The sequence below is a fragment of the Neofelis nebulosa genome, chromosome 2, assembly GCF_028018385.1.
Source record: "Neofelis nebulosa isolate mNeoNeb1 chromosome 2, mNeoNeb1.pri, whole genome shotgun sequence".
NCBI lineage: Eukaryota > Metazoa > Chordata > Mammalia > Carnivora > Felidae > Neofelis > Neofelis nebulosa.
This window is the reverse complement of record NC_080783.1, coordinates 74,196,779-74,214,286: the sequence shown is the minus strand read 5'-3', so window position 1 is coordinate 74,214,286 and position 17,508 is coordinate 74,196,779. Positions and strand designations below refer to the sequence as shown.

The 17,508-nt window shown below is 38.9% G+C and overlaps 1 protein-coding gene across 5 annotated transcripts in view; it reads right to left on the bottom strand.

The window, feature by feature from the left end:
- Nucleotides 1-7,698: 7,698 nt before the first annotated feature.
- CCDC148 (coiled-coil domain containing 148) overlaps nt 7,699-17,508 on the bottom strand; it is a 253,107-nt gene continuing 243,297 nt past the window's right edge. For all 5 annotated transcript variants that reach the window (XM_058715202.1, XM_058715203.1, XM_058715206.1 and 2 more), the window contains 3 exons: nt 15,039-15,156; nt 12,708-12,848; nt 7,699-8,873 (listed from right to left, as the gene is read on the bottom strand). In XM_058715202.1, coding sequence (XP_058571185.1) covers nt 8,727-8,873; nt 12,708-12,848; nt 15,039-15,156 — 406 coding nt within the window. In that variant the 3' untranslated portion in view covers nt 7,699-8,726. The remainder of the gene's footprint in view (nt 8,874-12,707; nt 12,849-15,038; nt 15,157-17,508) is intronic.

Genomic DNA, 17,508 nt, shown 5'->3' with positions numbered 1-17,508 from the left:
AGTTCAGGCAAAGGACTGGACGTAGTCAAGTCCAGGATCTGTTATTCAAGAGTTTAGATTCAGACATCCATTTCTGCACAATAGATGACTTTATAATAACGTATCACCACTTCTCATAATTCCTGTGGGATGAGTGGGCTCAGATGAGTGTTTCTTCTGCTGGGGTTTCTCATGTGGTTGCAATCAGCTGGTGGCCGGCGCTGGAGACATTGGGATGCCTGAATCTGTTGGAATGCCTGAGATGACTTCTTCCCTCTGGTGCCTGGTGATTTAGTGCTTCACAACATGATGTCTCTCTCCACAGGGCTCCTCATCCTCCAGGGCTCTCTGTGTGGCCTGCCAGTGGGGCACCCAGACGTCTCACATGGTAATTGGTTTCTGAGAACACAAAAGCAGGAGCTGCCAGGACTTTCCTAGCGTTTAGGCCCAGAGCTGGCACAGCGTCACTTCTGCCCATTATATTGGATTAAGAAGTCACAAGGTCACCCAGATTCAATGTGGAGGGAGCGGACTACAGAAGGGCATGACTACTAGGAGCCATGGTTCACTGGGTATGGTCTAAAGGAAGTTTATAAAAGCAAAAGGAATGGGTAAGCTCAGAGTTGTTTTCCCCCTAAATTAATAGACTCCACTCTTCCCCACATTCACATCATCTCACACCTGATATATTCTAGCTTATCATCAAGGTCTCCCCCCAAACCCAGTCATCTCCCTACTTCTATCCAACTTGTGTTCTGCTCTCATGTTAGCCTTCCAGAAACATTGTCTTTGTGTCTCTGCCTAAGAAAACTTAACTATTTAGTATTGTCTGCATGATAAGGTTTGAACACCTTAGGCTGTTATTCAAGGGGCCATGGGCTTGTGTCTGAGAATACGGGGTTGAGTTAGAGAATGACAGAAATGAAATTCACATAGCAATATTGACTGCTTTCTAGCTTTATCAAGCCTAAAGAGTGCACAAACAGCACAAAGGAAACATCTGAATGATATATCATTTTTGTCATCAGACCACAGAGGTGACAATGGTCAGCAGCCTGCAGGGATAAAAAAGCTTGCCAGATTTGAACAAAAGGGCACCCAGAAATTCATTCTTGCCTATGAAAGGTTTGCATTATCACCCAGAAAAATCTTCTGCTACCTTGTAAAGCCACTCAGCAAGTCACATCACTTAGGATAATAATCTATGCCCAATGTCTGAGCTCTGGGTCCCCATATTCTTGCTGCCTATCATTCAACCACCTTTTTTCCTGTGTCTAAACTACAGGTTATGCAATTTCCTTCATTTGTACCTTTGTAGGAGATTAGGAGATTTTCCAGTTCTCCAGGAGGGCAGTTTGCATCATGATCAACCATAGAAGTCCTCTGCAATGGTGTCCCAATTTCATGTTTTAACCTCATACTTATCTATGTGCTGCACAATGTTTACTATAACATTCCCTTTTACCCCTTGACACAAACCTTTGCACCCATTCAAACTGATCTACCCTCTCTGTTCCCCTCACTTCCTAGTCCTTTCTCATCTCTCTGCATAAGATGGGAAGCAATGGCAGGGAAGGAATGGAGAAGACACAAGCTGTGCCAATGTCTCAAGAAGCTGAGGCGTTGGAGCACAAGAAATGAGGGTAGCAAGAAAGGTAAGAATGCCTTGTTTTGTAGTCCTCTCATGTCTACTGCATTTTACTTGTATTTTTCTTAAATATAGGAGAGGTTTCATTTCCTCAGCCATATTTGTTTTAAATGTTTCTTTTTGAGAGGAGAAAGAGAGAGAGAGAGAGAGAGAGCGCGCGCACATGAAAGGGGCAGAGAGGCAGAAAGACAGAGAGAATGAGAATCTCAAGCATGCTCCGCACTGTCAGTGCAGAGCCCAACACCGGGGTTGAACTCGTGAACTGTGAGATCATGACCTGAGCTGAAATCAAGAGTCAGTCACTTAACCCACTAAGCCACCCAGGCACCCTTCCTCAAGCCATATTCTGAGCCTACTTTGGGAAAAGAAGGGGTTTATTCTAAACTGTGTTTTTCTACCCTATATATTTATACTTATTCAGAGTAGCAATAATTACTTGTTAGTTGGTTATGCCATAGAAAGACAAAACTCTTACAGTTCACCCATCCATCCATTTACCCGTTTTGTCATGGAGTCAATAATCACTTACTGACTCCTATCCACCTCAAGCCTTTGCCGTGCATTGCTCATCACCGGGCAGTTTATGCAGGCTCTGGAACTCTTAGATTCCTCAGCATCTGATACATAGCACCCTATAAAAATATTCAGCCTTAAAATTATAAAAATAAAGAGATAAAATTATGAAAATACTACAATCTCATTGTAAACACCAAAACAGCATAGAAGCCTCCTCTGGTTGCTACTCCACCCAAACTTCCCATTCCAATAGCTGAAAAGTAACAGTTGCTGACAGTTCTTTCTATATCCTTCCAGAAATTTGTATTTTTTTTAACATAAATAAGACCATTCTATATGTATTTTTCTGTTGTTGCCCACACCTCTCATCTATACAATATATTTTGGTTCTCTTCTCATAAAGGGCCATGTACCTCTCCTTGTTCTTTTTTAATTCATTTTTTATTTTTTATCTTGGGGGGGGGTGTGAGTGAGGAAGAGGGGTGGGGGGTGTGTGAGTGAGGAAGAGGGGCAGAGAGAGAGGAAGAGAGAATCTCAAGCAGGCTCCACGCTCAGTGTGGGCTTGATCCCATGACCCCATGACCCCAAGGTAATGACCTGAGCCAAAATCAAGAGCCAGACGCTCAACTGAGCCAACCAGACACCCCTCTCCTTGCTCTTTTCTGATAAAAAAAAAAAAGAAAAAAACAGTTTTATTGAGATACAATTCACACAGCCTGCCATCACCCATTCAATGGTTTTTAGAATATTCAGAGCTGTGCAGCCATCATGACAATCCTCATTCTTTTTAACGGTTGCAGAGATTTTGTTTTATGCCACAATTTCAGTAAATATTTGTTGAACTGATTTAAACTATAGATTTGGACTGAGAAAGTGGAGGAAAAAAAGAAAATTATCTAGAAACATAAAAATAAGAAAGCTCCAAGGCTTCTGCTAGTATTTTAAGCAACTATGTTATATTGATATAACAACATGGATGAAAACATATCCTTTTCACAGTATCTGTGTTTTTTCTTTCCAGATAGCAGGATCCTAATCCATGTGGACATAAATTCATGTTGTATTATGCTGGATTTCCCTTAGCAAGTCAATTGTTTTCAATTTCAAGTAACATATTGTTTCATTTCAGTAAGTTTAAAAATAAATATTACTTTTAATAAGCTCCCCAAATTTAGTTTATAATATTTCAATATGAATAGGACAATTTTTGCAGCATTTGTTTTAAATGTACTGTGAAGGTAAGCATTTCAGATTAATACAATATTTATAAAATGTCTAAAGAAACGTAAGCAAGTTGTTTTTGAAATTATTTATAAATATTAGGAGCTTTAAGCATATGGGGTGCTAAGTAATATTGACATGTCTGGGAAAATGTGCAAAACAGAGGGAAATAATGCAACTCCTCTTTCCCCACACTTACATTCCCACATACAAAATAACACATTCGCTCAGAGGGGGGACAAACGGCATTTGGTAAAATTAGTAAAGCTTAACAGTGACATTAAAACATGTACTTCAATGCAAACCTGAATCAGGCAAAGCACTGAAAAACTTAGACCTAACTGCTGTTGAAGTGGGCAAGCAAAAGACATAGGCACTTGCTAGTGTAAAAAGAGGAATTGCTGTAGAGGTTGGAAAACATCTTTCTGGAGATTTTAAAAACATGACAAGAACAGAACATATTCGATGCCACATTCCTCTCTAGGGATTGAGACTTGATTCCATGAGGTCATGCAGCTCATGGATTCTATTATTATAATCGAGTCCCACACTGAGTCTCAAAGTGCAATATTCACTGTTCCTAAATGCTTAATGTCTAAGTTCCTGGAAACTCTCCCCCTCAGGACCTCTCTGGTACTCAGCAGTAATCTAGCAAGTGTTCATCTTCAAATGCATCATCAAGCATATACCATTTTTCCAAAACAAATCAATCAGATGTCAAAAACAGTAGAAATCTCAGATCTTTTTTCCACCTTAGGTCAAACTCCATCATTCCTGGGATTTGATGGAGATCTTTAAAATTCTGTATCTTAGATTCTCCTCATAAGTTCTCCAGGCAAACAGAGTCTTGATCTTAAAAAGTCTCTAATTTATCCAAATTTCTTTAAAACTGTCTTTTCCTTTTGGAGTTCCTGGGTGCTCAGTCGGTTAAGCATCTGACTTCGGCTCAGGTCATGATCTCATGGTTCATGGGTTCGAGCCCCACATTGGGCTCTGTGTTGACAGTTCAGAGCCTGGAGCCTATTTTGGATTCTGTGTCTCCCTCTCTCTCTGCACCCCCCCCCCACATGCACACTCTGTCTCTCTCAGAAATGAACACATGTTAAAAAATATTTTTTAAATGTCTTTTACCTTCAAAATGACTTCATACTTTACCTGTGTCCTAGAATTAAAATCTAGCACAGATAAGGAGAATGATGGAGCTGCTTTAATGATGGCAAAATAAAACCCAAGAAAATGTGGGCTCCATAGAAAATAACCAAATATATACCAGGTAGAGGAAGCTCCAGCTTCTTCATGTTTTTTTTTTAATTTTTATTTATTTTCAGAGAGGTAGGCAGGGAGAGAGGAAAAGAGAATCCTAAGCAGTCTTCGAACTCTTAACATGAAGCCCAAAATGGTCTTGAGATCATGAACCGTGATCATGACCTGAGCTGATATCAAGAGTCGGATGCTTAACCAACTGAGCCACCCAAGTGTCCCATTTAAAAATACTGAATGGATGGAACTACCCTACGACCCAGAAATTGCACTACTAGGTATTTATCCAAGGGATATGTGCTGTTTTGAAGGAACACATGCACCCCAATGTTTATAGCAGCACTAGCAACAATAGCCAAAGTATGGAAAGAGCTGAATGTCCATTGATGGATGAATGGATAAAGAAGATTTGGTATATATATATATATATATATATATATATATATACACAATGGAGTATTACTTGGCAATCAAAAAGAATGAAATCTTGTCATTTGCAACTATGTGGATGGAACTGGAGGATATTATGCTAAGCTAACTTAGACAGTAAGAGAAAGACAAATATCATATGACTTCACTCACATGCCGACTTTAAGACACAGAACAGATGAACACAAGGGAAGGGAAGCAAAAATAATATAAAAACATGGAGGGGGACAAAACATAAGAGACTTTTAAATATGGAGAACAAACAGAGGGTTACTGGACGGGTCGTGAAAGGGGGATGGGCTGAATGGGTAAGAGGCATTAAGGAATCTACTCCTGAAATCATTGTTGCACTATATGCTAACTAACTTGGATGTAAATTTTAAAAAAATACTATATGGGACTTTGGATATGGGAAGATGGACTGAATTTTGGGGGGAGAGAGAAAGTAATTTTTTTGAGACAGAGAAAGTAATTTTTTGAGACAAGCAGGGAGAGACAAGAGGAGGGAGGAAGAGAGAGACAGGAGACAGAAAGAGAGAGAGAGAGAAAGAGAGAGAGAGAGAGAGAGAGAGAGAGAGAGAGAGAGAATCGTAAGCAGACTCCACACTCACCCCAGAGTCCAACATGGGGTTCAATCTCACAACTCTGAGATCATGACCTAAGCCGGAATCAAGAGTCAGATGCTTTACCAACTGAGCCAGCCAGGTGCCTGAAAGTAATTTTTAGTAGGCCTCTCCTTAGAGTGAAAATCATTGCTGTGAAAAACAGTACTCAGCAATTAAGGGGACATTAAAAAAAAAAGCCTGAAATGTTCTCTTCTTCCTACTTTCTGAAGAGAAGGGAAATGGTAATTGAGAAAACAGATTACAGAGAGGGATTATCACTGGAGAGCATGAGACTGTGGTTGGTGCATAACAGGAACTGCAAAAAGATCAGTGTATCTCTGCATCCACAGTAGCAAACCCACTTAAGCTAGTATAAACAGAAAAGCAATTTGTTAAAGAGTGTTAGGTATTTCTGGGAGACCGGAGAGTCTGTGTTTGAGGTTAGCCAAATACTCGTTAGGCAACAGCTTCACAGAGACCCGCGGCTGCTCTGGTAGTCCCACACACCTCTATTAGCATCACCTCCCCTGAGTGCTAGATACTAATAGCTCTGCAACTATGACCCACCAAAGCTGAAAGCCTCTACTGCCAGCCTTGCCAGAAAATGGATTCTTACCTTCTCACATAGCTCTCTTATGAGTGAAATCTCAAATAGGTTCATTTGATTGCCATAGAATATTCCATGAGAACCAGGAAAACTGAGGGGCTAGCTTCTCCTCTGGGAGAGGGGTAGATAATGTGGAATAATCCCCGAATGTGAAAATGGTGTGGCTAGAAAGTCACAAAACACGGCAAATATCTTCCATTGGATGTATGGTTGCAGTATAGAAGCCAGAAAGTCAGTAGGTTTTGATAGATTAGATACTTCAAATAAGAGAGAGGAGGGCAGTATGAGTGACTCTCAGATTTCAGATTTGTATATGTGGTGGATGGTGGCATCATTACAGAGATGCAGTGGGCATATTTAGTGCATGAAAGGCCATTAGGATCAAAATTCGGTTTGGAAGGATTCTGGGAAGATGACAGCAGAAGTGGGGTGATTTTTTAATCTCCTCAGAGCAGCCTATAAAAAGAAACAAAAAGCAGAATAAAGCCAAACACCAATGGAGATAATCTTCAACAGTGACAGTGACAAGGTTTTCCCATAAACTACAAATTATGAATGGATAAAGAGCAACCACTGACAGCTATAAGAATTGATTGTACCAACACCTTTGCAGGACAGAGGGAAGCAAGGGACATCAGATGGACTTCAGATCTCTAAAGAGCCAAGAAGTACTCACTGGAAGCTTCTGATAAAATTAAGAGGGGGTTTTACACTCTGATAATGAATGAGTACAAAGTGTTTGCAGTGAACTCTGAAGGGGCCACAGAAATCTGGGCCCCATGAAATCCCAGACCAGGTAGTCAAAACTCACTTCTAGGACAAAGTCCCATGATGAGAAAATGTTGCAAGGAAAATCCAAATTGAGCACCACAGGAACAGCAAAGTCAAAGGAAATAACAGGTCCAGATAAAACTAGGGGAGGAAATATCTCCAGAAAGTAAGCTGCAAATTTTTTGAACATACACAAATATAACAAAAGAGAGAACCGTAGAGCTATGAAGTTAGAAGGGTTATCTTGAGTCACAACTATTTCTAAAAGTTGAGGAAGACAAATTTTGAGTATAAATGAGCAAAAAGAAGAACCATATCTTAAAGTTAACGTAAAAACAGATTAAGAAGAATAACATCCACACAGATAAGGAAGGAGAGACATTAGAGAGACATTAGAGAAACAGGACTACAATATGTCTTGCAACATAGAGAGGATGTGCTCTGATAGAGCAGGGCTTTCATGGTTTATGGTCTGGGGCTTCACATCAAGTAAAGCGAGGACCCTTAAAGGAACACTGTGATGGTGGGAGACATCCTCAAGAATGTTGCTACTGCCCACTTCCCTGAGTCTTGTTCATGATTCCTTCTCCTCTTCCAATTAGGAGATGTGATGATGCAAAAGGTTGAATGGAGAGGGCATTATAATGAATTGTAGATACAGATTTTGTCCATAGAATCTCTTGTGAAGGTTTATTCTGATGAGCTGGGCTTGCTGCATTATTTATTCCCATCATATTGGGAACAATCATGAAACCTAATATTCCACCAGTCACACTGGTCTTTTTTTTGCATTACTCCAATAACAGCAATTCTGGGCTAGAAGTAGGGAGGAAATGGCAGGAAGTTGCAATAGAAAGAAAAAGAAGGTGGGGGAGGTAGTCTTAACAGTAATAATGGCAACTTCCAACAACACTGACTTGTGATTCTGATTAATCAAGTTTTTAAAGTAGACATATATGGTTGATATTTATTTGAAATGCTCTTTATGTATAAAACCATCTAGATATTAAATCATTTGGAATTTTTGATAACATTTGAAATATTATAAATTGTAAAATATTCTTTCTAAACAACCACACAAATACATTTTTTTCTAAGCTCAAACAGATATTCCCATGCTTGAAGTGCTGTTCCTAATTTCTAATTTATTTTTAAAGGCTAATTTGCAAAATGAAATTGTTTGGATGATTGGTTTGCAGTAAACATGGTACACCAAATTGGTTTCTAAATTTAGAGAAAGGTTGAGTCTCCTCTTATAATAATCAAGAAATAGAAGTATTAATGATAATGGAGCTTCCATAATTAAAAAGTCAAATTCTGAAATAACAAGCAGAAATGAACCTTAGCAGGTAGTAGCAACATAAATTGTAATTCCTGAAAATGGTTATTTTAAGCTCTTTTCATGGGATAATGCAATCTCCAATATGCAGCTTACTGAACAATAATATATGTATCATATGCATTATAATTATGTTCCATAGTCTTGCTGAATTCAGTACTATCAGACATAACAAAGATATAGGAAATAGTGCATGAAATTCTAAGAGTCATAAAAGACAAAGTTGTGTTAATGAATGCTTTGATTTCTATGTCTGATATTTTAAAAATTTTTGGAAAGTAGTAATTGTTATCTATATAAATGTATTCAAAGAAAAATCTTGTTTACATATAATAGGATTACAGAAGAACTCTAGATTTTAAATACAGTAGACTCCATGTCCTTTCTTGGAGGTTTTTGAGGACTGATTTTTGGTAATATCTCTCTGGCATAAAATGTTTTATGAAGTCCAGCTTCTCGAACTGCTAACTCAAAACGGAGTCTAGGGTCAGAAATTATCTGTAGAAAGAAAAAAGAAATTATCTGTAGAAATAAAATACAATTTAAATAAGTAGCAATTCGTTGAACTAAAGTAAATTTTATCATTTAGTTCTATACTTGCTCAAGCTATATAATTTGTTTCTTCTGGGTAGATGACTAGATGGCAATAAACTTTGTGTATACAGTGACTATATTCTGTTGCTGTTTTTTAGGGGGAGAGGGTTGGGGTTTTTTTTGTTGTTTTTACTGAAAATGTCCAAATGTTCTTGACATTATCATTTTCCAGTATATCTGTGGCTTCCGAGATAAGATACAGAGAATATTATACTAGATTAGTCAAAATACAACATATTGATATTATTAAAAAGATGGAGTAAAAAAAGCTTACTTTCAGTACTATCATTGATTCATTATTTATTCATAGCTAGAATTACAAAATATAGACAATCATTGATTAAAGTAAATCTAAACCACACTCTTGGTACATTCGTCTTTAACCAGACATTCTAATTTCTCCATCATTCTGAAATATGTAAATTATGTTTAAACACATGGCCTCTACTTAAAAAACAAAATCAATCGAACTCTCCAAGGCTGATTTCTATTTCAAGCAGAATTAGAAAATGTCTCCACCAATGTGGTTCTAAGTGGCAATGGAAGTATGAGTAGCTCAATTTCTATTTTCATTTATAGCTGATTGGACCTTATTCCTCTTCCCCTCCTTCCATGAATATTAAATGTCAACAGACGCTGCTTGCAATAAGGTAACCACATATGGATTTTAGCTAATGAGGCATTTTACACGGACTTCAAGTCCCCCTAGAGGATGGGATAGCAAGCTGTTGAAAGCAGCCCTCCTTCAAGAAGCTCTTAAACCAATAGGGGCAGTAAGAAGGTATACAGATAACTACAGCTGGTGGCACATGTGACTGATGTTCCAAGGAGAGAAGATCACAGAAGTACATCTCCTGGTGCGGGTTAGACTAGGATGACCTCGGGTGAGGAGGAGCACATGAGCTAACTGTAAAGTCCACCCTATTCTTCTATGAAGCAGAGTGGGGAAGAAAAGAGACAGCCAAAAAAGGAAGGCACATGCAAACTCAGAGGTGAAATAGGTCAATTCGGGGTCAGGGCAGTTTGAGTAGAACACTGGAGTAGCAGCAGTCTACTACAATTGTCTAAACATGAAGTAATAAATGTCTAAACTTGGCTGGTAGCAAGGAAGAGAGAACTTTCAGAAACACTATGAAGGGAAGAATCAAGAGAATTTGGCAACTGATGAGGTACAGGGACGAGGAGCAATGATTGCACACAAGTCGAAAATAATACAGAGATTTGTGTCTGAGAAGCAATATATTTTGAGCATTAGTCTCTCCTCTTCTAGATACAATCTCTGTAGTCACCCTTATCCACTTCCAAGGATTCATGCTCTGCCTGTGTGCTCCCTAATTTTTTCTGGATTCACCTGTCTTCTCAGCTTCGGGTCTGTGAGGTTTAAAAGATCGCCTTATCCTATTTTTAGAATAGGTATCAAGTGAAATGGAGATCTCCCTGGAAAGTTGACCTGCATTTCCCCAAATCACCTCCCCAGAAGCAACCAATCAGATTCTTGTAAACGTGTTCTAGACATCTTCACCCTAATCGTGACATGAACAAAATAAATACTCTTCCCCGAAGTCTGTTTTTACTTCTGTATTCTTATATGGTTAATGGCAGCCACACGTAATGACTATAATTTACTGAATTACTTGTAGATGCCAGGCAATATCCTAGGCAATTGACATTTATTATCCTAATCCTCATAAGAACCTTACAAATTATTATTTTACAGATGAAGTAAACAAGACATAAAGATGTTAATAGCTTACACAAGTTCATAGCCAGTAAATAGCAGATGTAGATTTGAGTCCAAACTGCAGGCTCTTCTCAGTACCACTCGCTGCCTGGCTTAGAATCATTCTCACTTTCATTACTCCCTCCTCTCAGCCAGAGCCATTCATGCCACGCCCTCCCACGTTTATGAGGACTTTGCCATCTTAAAAGACTCTCACCCCCACTCCCACCCCCACCAATTTTCCGTCCAGGATACGTTGCTAAGCATATCTGAGTATATAATTCACCTGCTTCTAAGTCTCACCTGTGCTCACAGGATAACATCTTAGCAAACAAAAGCTACTATACTTTTCAGTCTGACCCTAACCTATGTTTCCAATCTCATCTCCTAGCACCCACCCTTGCCGTGTACCTTTACACTGAAGACACGCCAATAAGGGCCTCTTTCCACCCTCCTCTGCTTGGTGAAACCCTTATTTCCTCAGCCCAGGTACCCGAGAGCTTTCCAGTTTGACTTCAATTCTTTGCCAGCCCCAGCTGCCCTTCCTGCTTTGGCTTCTGGAGATACACTTGCATCCTTATAATTAATCCCTTTCCTTTCGCTCAACCCCTCCTCCCAGCTGAGTTTTTTGGTTTTAATTTAAATCAACCTGGAAAAAATGTTACTGCTGCCAAAAATCCTCCACTAAGATGTAGCTTAGTTTCCTCTTCAACACTTGGTCCGACTTCCGTAGTCTGCATTTCTTTTGGTTCCCTTCGTGCCGCTACATGCCTTAGACCTCCACCATGGAGGTAGTCTCACCCCAGGGGCGTTATTCTCACACATGCTACCTTCCCTCCTAACCCAGCCGCCTTGCTCACTTCCTTCAACAGAGTAAGTCAGTCTTGTTCAGGATGTAGCCCTGGCAACTCCACTGTGCCAGATATAGAATATGTTCCGTAAATATTGTCCAATTGATAAATGAACTGTTCATCTTTTTTATTTCTTAGCGAAGTATACAGCACATAGGAGAGGCACACTTGATCTGTCAATGGGTGAATGGATGAAGTTTCCTACTCTGTAAATAATTAACTAAGTGTCCAGCTTCTCTCCTTAGACTTGCAAAATTAACAAACTAGGGAGAACTACTTTCTCCCTTAATATCAGTGATATCCATTCATTCATCTGTCCTCCCTCCCTGCCTTCCATCCATCTGAAAAGACTTTTTTTTTTTAACTTTTTTAACGTTTATTTATTATTGAGAGACACAGTGTGAGCAGAGGAGGGGTAGAGAGAGGGGAGACACAGAATCTGAAGTAGGGCTCCAGGCTCTGAGCTGTCAACACAGAGCCCAACGCGGGGCTCAAACTCATGAACTGTGAGATCATGACCTGAGCCGAAGTCGGTCGCCTAACCAACTGAGCCACCCAGACACCCCTGAAAGTACTTTTTAAAATCCCTTCTCAGTTACAGGAACAGACTAAAAGGAGTCAGAAGTTCCTATAAATGGTTAAATAACACCTTAATACTTTTCCACAGAAAATGTTTTCTTTTCTCATTAGCTCTGATGTATTATCTTCAGTTCATTTTAATTTCTGAAAGCTTCCCTCTGCTTCGTCTTGTATCAGTGTCATCAGTTGTTGCCTTAGTAGGATTTATATCATGAATTTAACATTAAACAAATTCTGAATGATAGAGAAACACTTAAAATAGAACATTAAACACAACTTTAAAGTAAAATTTTGTAAATTTTAAAGATATTTTAATGTAGAAATGTCAATTTTAAAAATAATTTTCAATGACAGATTTATAATACGTTCAGACAAACTGTTCTATGGTCACCTATCAACTATTTTACAGGGCTAAGAATCATGCAGTAATTAGTAATTGCATGCTATCATTTAGCAGTAAAAATTAAGTAAATCCACATGGTATTCTAATGTAAATATTGAAAATAATTTTTAATCCAAAACACACACTTCTATAAATCTTTTTATCATCATGGCTTTTGCATCAGTCATGCTAATTCCCACAATTACCTGGTATTCATTGTATGTATTCAATGTAAAGAGTGGCTTTTGAAGAATAAATTCTTCTTCAGTTCCAATACCCGTTCTTGCTTTTGATGCCATTGTGTCTGACATCATTCTAACAGGATCAAATTGAGCAACAATAGCAACCTAAAAGAAGAAAAAGCATGGCTATTTGGATTACGATACAAGCTAACTACTTCTGGGGAGCACTACTAATGTTCAATGTCCATTAAAGGTAGGAAATTTTATTAAAGATAAAACCCAAGAAGGAAGGACAGACAAAATATTAAGCCAGGCCAGTTGTAGAGATCCCCAAAGGAGCTAATGGTTTAAAAACAAAACATATTAAAAGGCCATAATATATATGGTTTGTTACTGATTGAGTTATCACAGTTATGATTAAATTTAGATAAAAATGTATTTTTCTGGTACTAAGTCATAGGAAATCTTATAAAGAAAATCTATATATTGAACTACCTTAAAAAGTAACCAAAGATAAAAAACATTAATTTTTAACTACTAGCAATATATGGTCATGGTGACAACTCCACAAAGCTTTCTAGAAAGTTTAATATGATCAAGATCATTCTAGAGTATATTATTCATGCATTAAGTTGAGTTATGTTGGCATTATTGGGCAAGATGGGTGAATCTCCATTGTGTTCAGCAATGAGATTTCCAGGGACTATTGTAAACCATTGTTTCCCCTTCTACTGAAAAACCGTAGAGTCATTTTAACCTAAATGCCCTTGTCCTTTATGGTAATTGAAATCATTCAAACCTGTATCCTAATGAAAGAAGCCACTAATTTTGTAAATTATATGCACCATTAGTAACACCTGCCTGTTAATTCCTAAAGTCAAGAATTAGCATTAAGAGAATGGCATTTTTAATGCCATTTAGAAACTGTAATGACAAAACTGGGGGTTGAATATGCTTTAATTATTATAGGTTTCCTAGCCAAAATGTCTTAAACTATAGTTCTAAACACCGGTTACAGGTAACGGGCATAAATATTTCCTCTTTCAAAGAGTTCACAGATGGAGAGAATTCTAATCATATGGACTCTGTAGTTATCAAATATATATTTGAACAAGAACGTACATAGTAATACTGATATTAAGTTTTGTCCCCAGAAGGCCATGGTGTATAATTATTTGCTAATGATTAAATTTTGTTGAATCTAGCATGACCAGGACTTACATTCCTCTTTGAATTTATTTCTGTAACTATTTTTATCAAAGATGATGACATAATAGCGGTATGCATTTACACTTCCTGTAAACTATGCCATTTAACTAGTTTAACTAGACTTCCTCGGTTTGAATCCAGTCTGACAGTTGCTTGCTGTGTGACTTCGGGGAACCTGTGGCTCTTCTGTTTCCTCTTCTATAAAATAGAAATATTGCTACGAAAATAAATACATACATCATGAGGTTGTTGTAGAGATTAAGTGAGCTAAAACCTAAGAGCATTTAGAAGAGGGTTTTATATTTAATATTTTAAAAGTGTGAACACACATTACTACAAACCTCTGAAGCAGGTACTATCATTATTCCCATTTTTCAGAGGAGGAAATGAAGCTTAGGGAAGTAAATGATCTAAGTTTTCTCTGCCAGTAAGTCATGAACCAGGATGCACCCAGGTTTGAAGGATACCAGAGGCCAAGTTCTTATCCAAGATTCCATGTTGCCTCCACTGACATGGAAGGGAAATCAGACAGTCATTTCCCATCAGCTGTGTAGGGGTGTCAGTGGGCTTTGGAGCTTAGGAGTTGAACTAATCACTTCCAGATCAAAACCTCTGAAAAATTACCAAGTAAAACTATTTTATCACATTTCTCAAATTGAAAAACTTTTGCCTACTTTTACTAGGCAACGCAATGGGAGGCTTTAATTCTCTCACAAAAAATAGTATACAGTTTTAAAAAATGGTTTTTCACATGTTTGCTGACCACAGGGGATTTCCAAACAGAAGTTTCTACCCCTAAGATGATTATCTTGCTCAAACTCCACCAGGTTTTTTGAGGAGCAGAAAATCCTGCTAGATGTAAAGTTTCACTCCTGTAAATGGGTACTATTCAGCTAATAAATGAGAGGTAATACGGATGCATTTAAATCTTGGGAGAGCCTTTTGAAAAGTGCTGATAAAGTTCTTTTAATATACTAAGAAACTGGAAATTGTTCAACATAAATCTAATTGCTCCCAGCAATGAAGATCAGTGTCCCAATTTGGAAAAGTTACATCTTATATCACAGATGTTGTAACTAAGCCCTACTAACAATGTTATTAAGAACACTTAGAAACCACCCATGAAAATTTCCAAATTAAAAACACCTGTTTCCTAAGGGCTTCTAGCCGCCTCTCTCTCTCGCCTTCTTCATGAGCTTCTTGGAGGGCCACTGCTTTTTTCTCCAGCAAACGCTTTTCCAGTAATTCTTGTCTATATTTAACCCTTTAAAAATAATGCACAAGGAAGTTGGGAAAGCATCATAGTAACTGTGTAAATTATATGGGTAGGAACATAGATAGGGGCAGAAGGCATCTCAGAGGTGACATCATGGTCATATTTTGGCTTTACTTGCTTTTGGTTGATTTCTCATAACCAAACAATAAAATGCATTGGTGTAAAATGCAATCTATAATAATTCTAATAACCAGAGAACTGCTGGGGTGCCTGGGTGGCTCAGTCAGTTAAATGTCTGACTTCGGCTCAGGTCATGATCTCGCAGTTTGTGAGTTTGAGCCCTGCGTCGGGCTCTGTGCTGACAGCTCGGAGCCTGGATCCTGCTCTGGATTCTGTGTCTCCTTCTCTCTCTGCGCCTCCCCCACTTGTGCTCTGTCTCTCAAAAATAAAGAAATGTAAATTTAAAAAAATTTCTAAAATAACGAGAGAACTGCAGATCACAGAGCAGGAAAAAGTAGGGTAAAAATCCAATCCATCTCTTTCTTCCTTTGAAATCATTGTATTGACCCTCAAACTGTCAGCTGCCACAGCTATAGCTAATCAACCCACCAGAGGACAGCCTCACTCCTGAGTGATTCTTCTAGCAGTTTCTTCAAGGAGTTTCAACACAATTTGAGATGTTAAAAAGGCTACCTTACTGATTAAATATACATACTTTTAGAAGAGTAAATAAAATGCTATAATAATATGCCCAAATTGTCTCAATACTAGAACTTAAAATTTTATCTATATTTTCACTTGTTTTGTCTAGAACCCCCATTTTGGGTGTGTGTGTGGTTTAAAAATTACACTTTGACTGTAGATGGCAGCAAAAACATGACTTTCACTTAGCATTATGTTTTCATTCTCCTTAAAATCAGCAGATATTAAAACAGAGCACATTTCAATACCCATTTTAATACCTCCAAACTCATTCAGCCCTCCTCTGCTGCCTTTTTTTAGGCAGCCTCCCTTCCCATCTTCTTGCCCAAGCTATTCTTCTTTTGAATTATAGAGAGGAGATTTGTCTTTTCTAAAAAAGTAGACATTTGGGTTCTCAAGGGAGTATGAGGCCATTGCCTCTGTCTTCCATTATTGATGGCTTAGATTTAACTTTCTTTAAGACATCAGTCACAGATGTGCTTTGCCCTTAGTATGCATACCTGCATTTTCCACGGATGTACCTTCACTAGACCCTTTTAATTCTGGATCTTGATGTTAACTGAAGTGTTTACTATGCATTGAGGCTGTTGCTAAAACCTTCATGTCTTTTAGCTCATTTAGATTTCACAACAACCTGATGTTGGGGTACCAATATTGATCCCATTTTAAAGATAAAGAAATGGAGGTATAGACTGGTGATGTGATTTGCTCATGTTCTCACACCCAGCCAGTGGCAGAGCAAGAGATCAAACCCAGGCAGACTGGCCCCAGATCCCACGCTGACCCTGGCCCTCCCCCTACTGTGCAATTAGCCCCTATGCTCTTCTCTCCTTCCCTTGATTGCTCTACTCACCTCACTGACATGAATACCTGCTGTGTGCTGTACCCTGTGCGAGGTATTGGAAGCACATGGAGAAGACAGCCCTTCCAAGTTTGTAGTTTAATATGGATACAAAAAGACAAGCCTAAGAACTAATCAAGGTATAGAGTGCCTTCAGAGAGATATAAACAAGGTCTGCTGGGGGACCTCGTGGAAAAGACTTGGGAGCTTCATGGAGGAGGCAGCATCTGAGCTGGGTCCCAGGGATTATTAGCATTTGGAGAGGCGTGATGGTGGAAAGGAGGCTGGCCTTCCTGGAAGAGAGTCCCAGGCCAAGGGTGAGTCCAGAAAGGCACTCCCACTCAGGCACATGCATAGACAGGGTTGGCATCTGAGAGTGAGCAACTTTTAAGTTTTGCTCCCTGGGCATCTTGCTTGCCTCGCTGGTTACAGTCCCAAGAAAGGAAGAGTCCAGGGTGGCTAGGACAGACTGAGTAAGGCATTTGAACCTGTGTCATCTGAACAGAGTGAGTGAATGAAAGAAGCCCAAGGAAGTATTGGCAGGGTGAGCCTGGTAGTCATGTGGTTCCTTCAGGAAGATTTGCTCCTGGGGAGGAAAAATCTCCAAAACCAGGTTGTCCTGAGGCTGACATTAAAGCAGCAGCGTAGGAAAGGAAAAGAGCAGAATGTGCAGTAGATCCTTGCAGAGTACAAAACCCACAATGGGATTTTTAGGAGGAAAGTCCTAAACCTTGATGGCTGTGGCTGTCCTCCTCCTCATCTCCCATACAGGAGTCGGTAGCCTGACACACGTTAAACAAGCTACAGACCAGGTTGCTCCCTTTCTCCAATGCCTCCATGTCATGGAAAGCTATTTC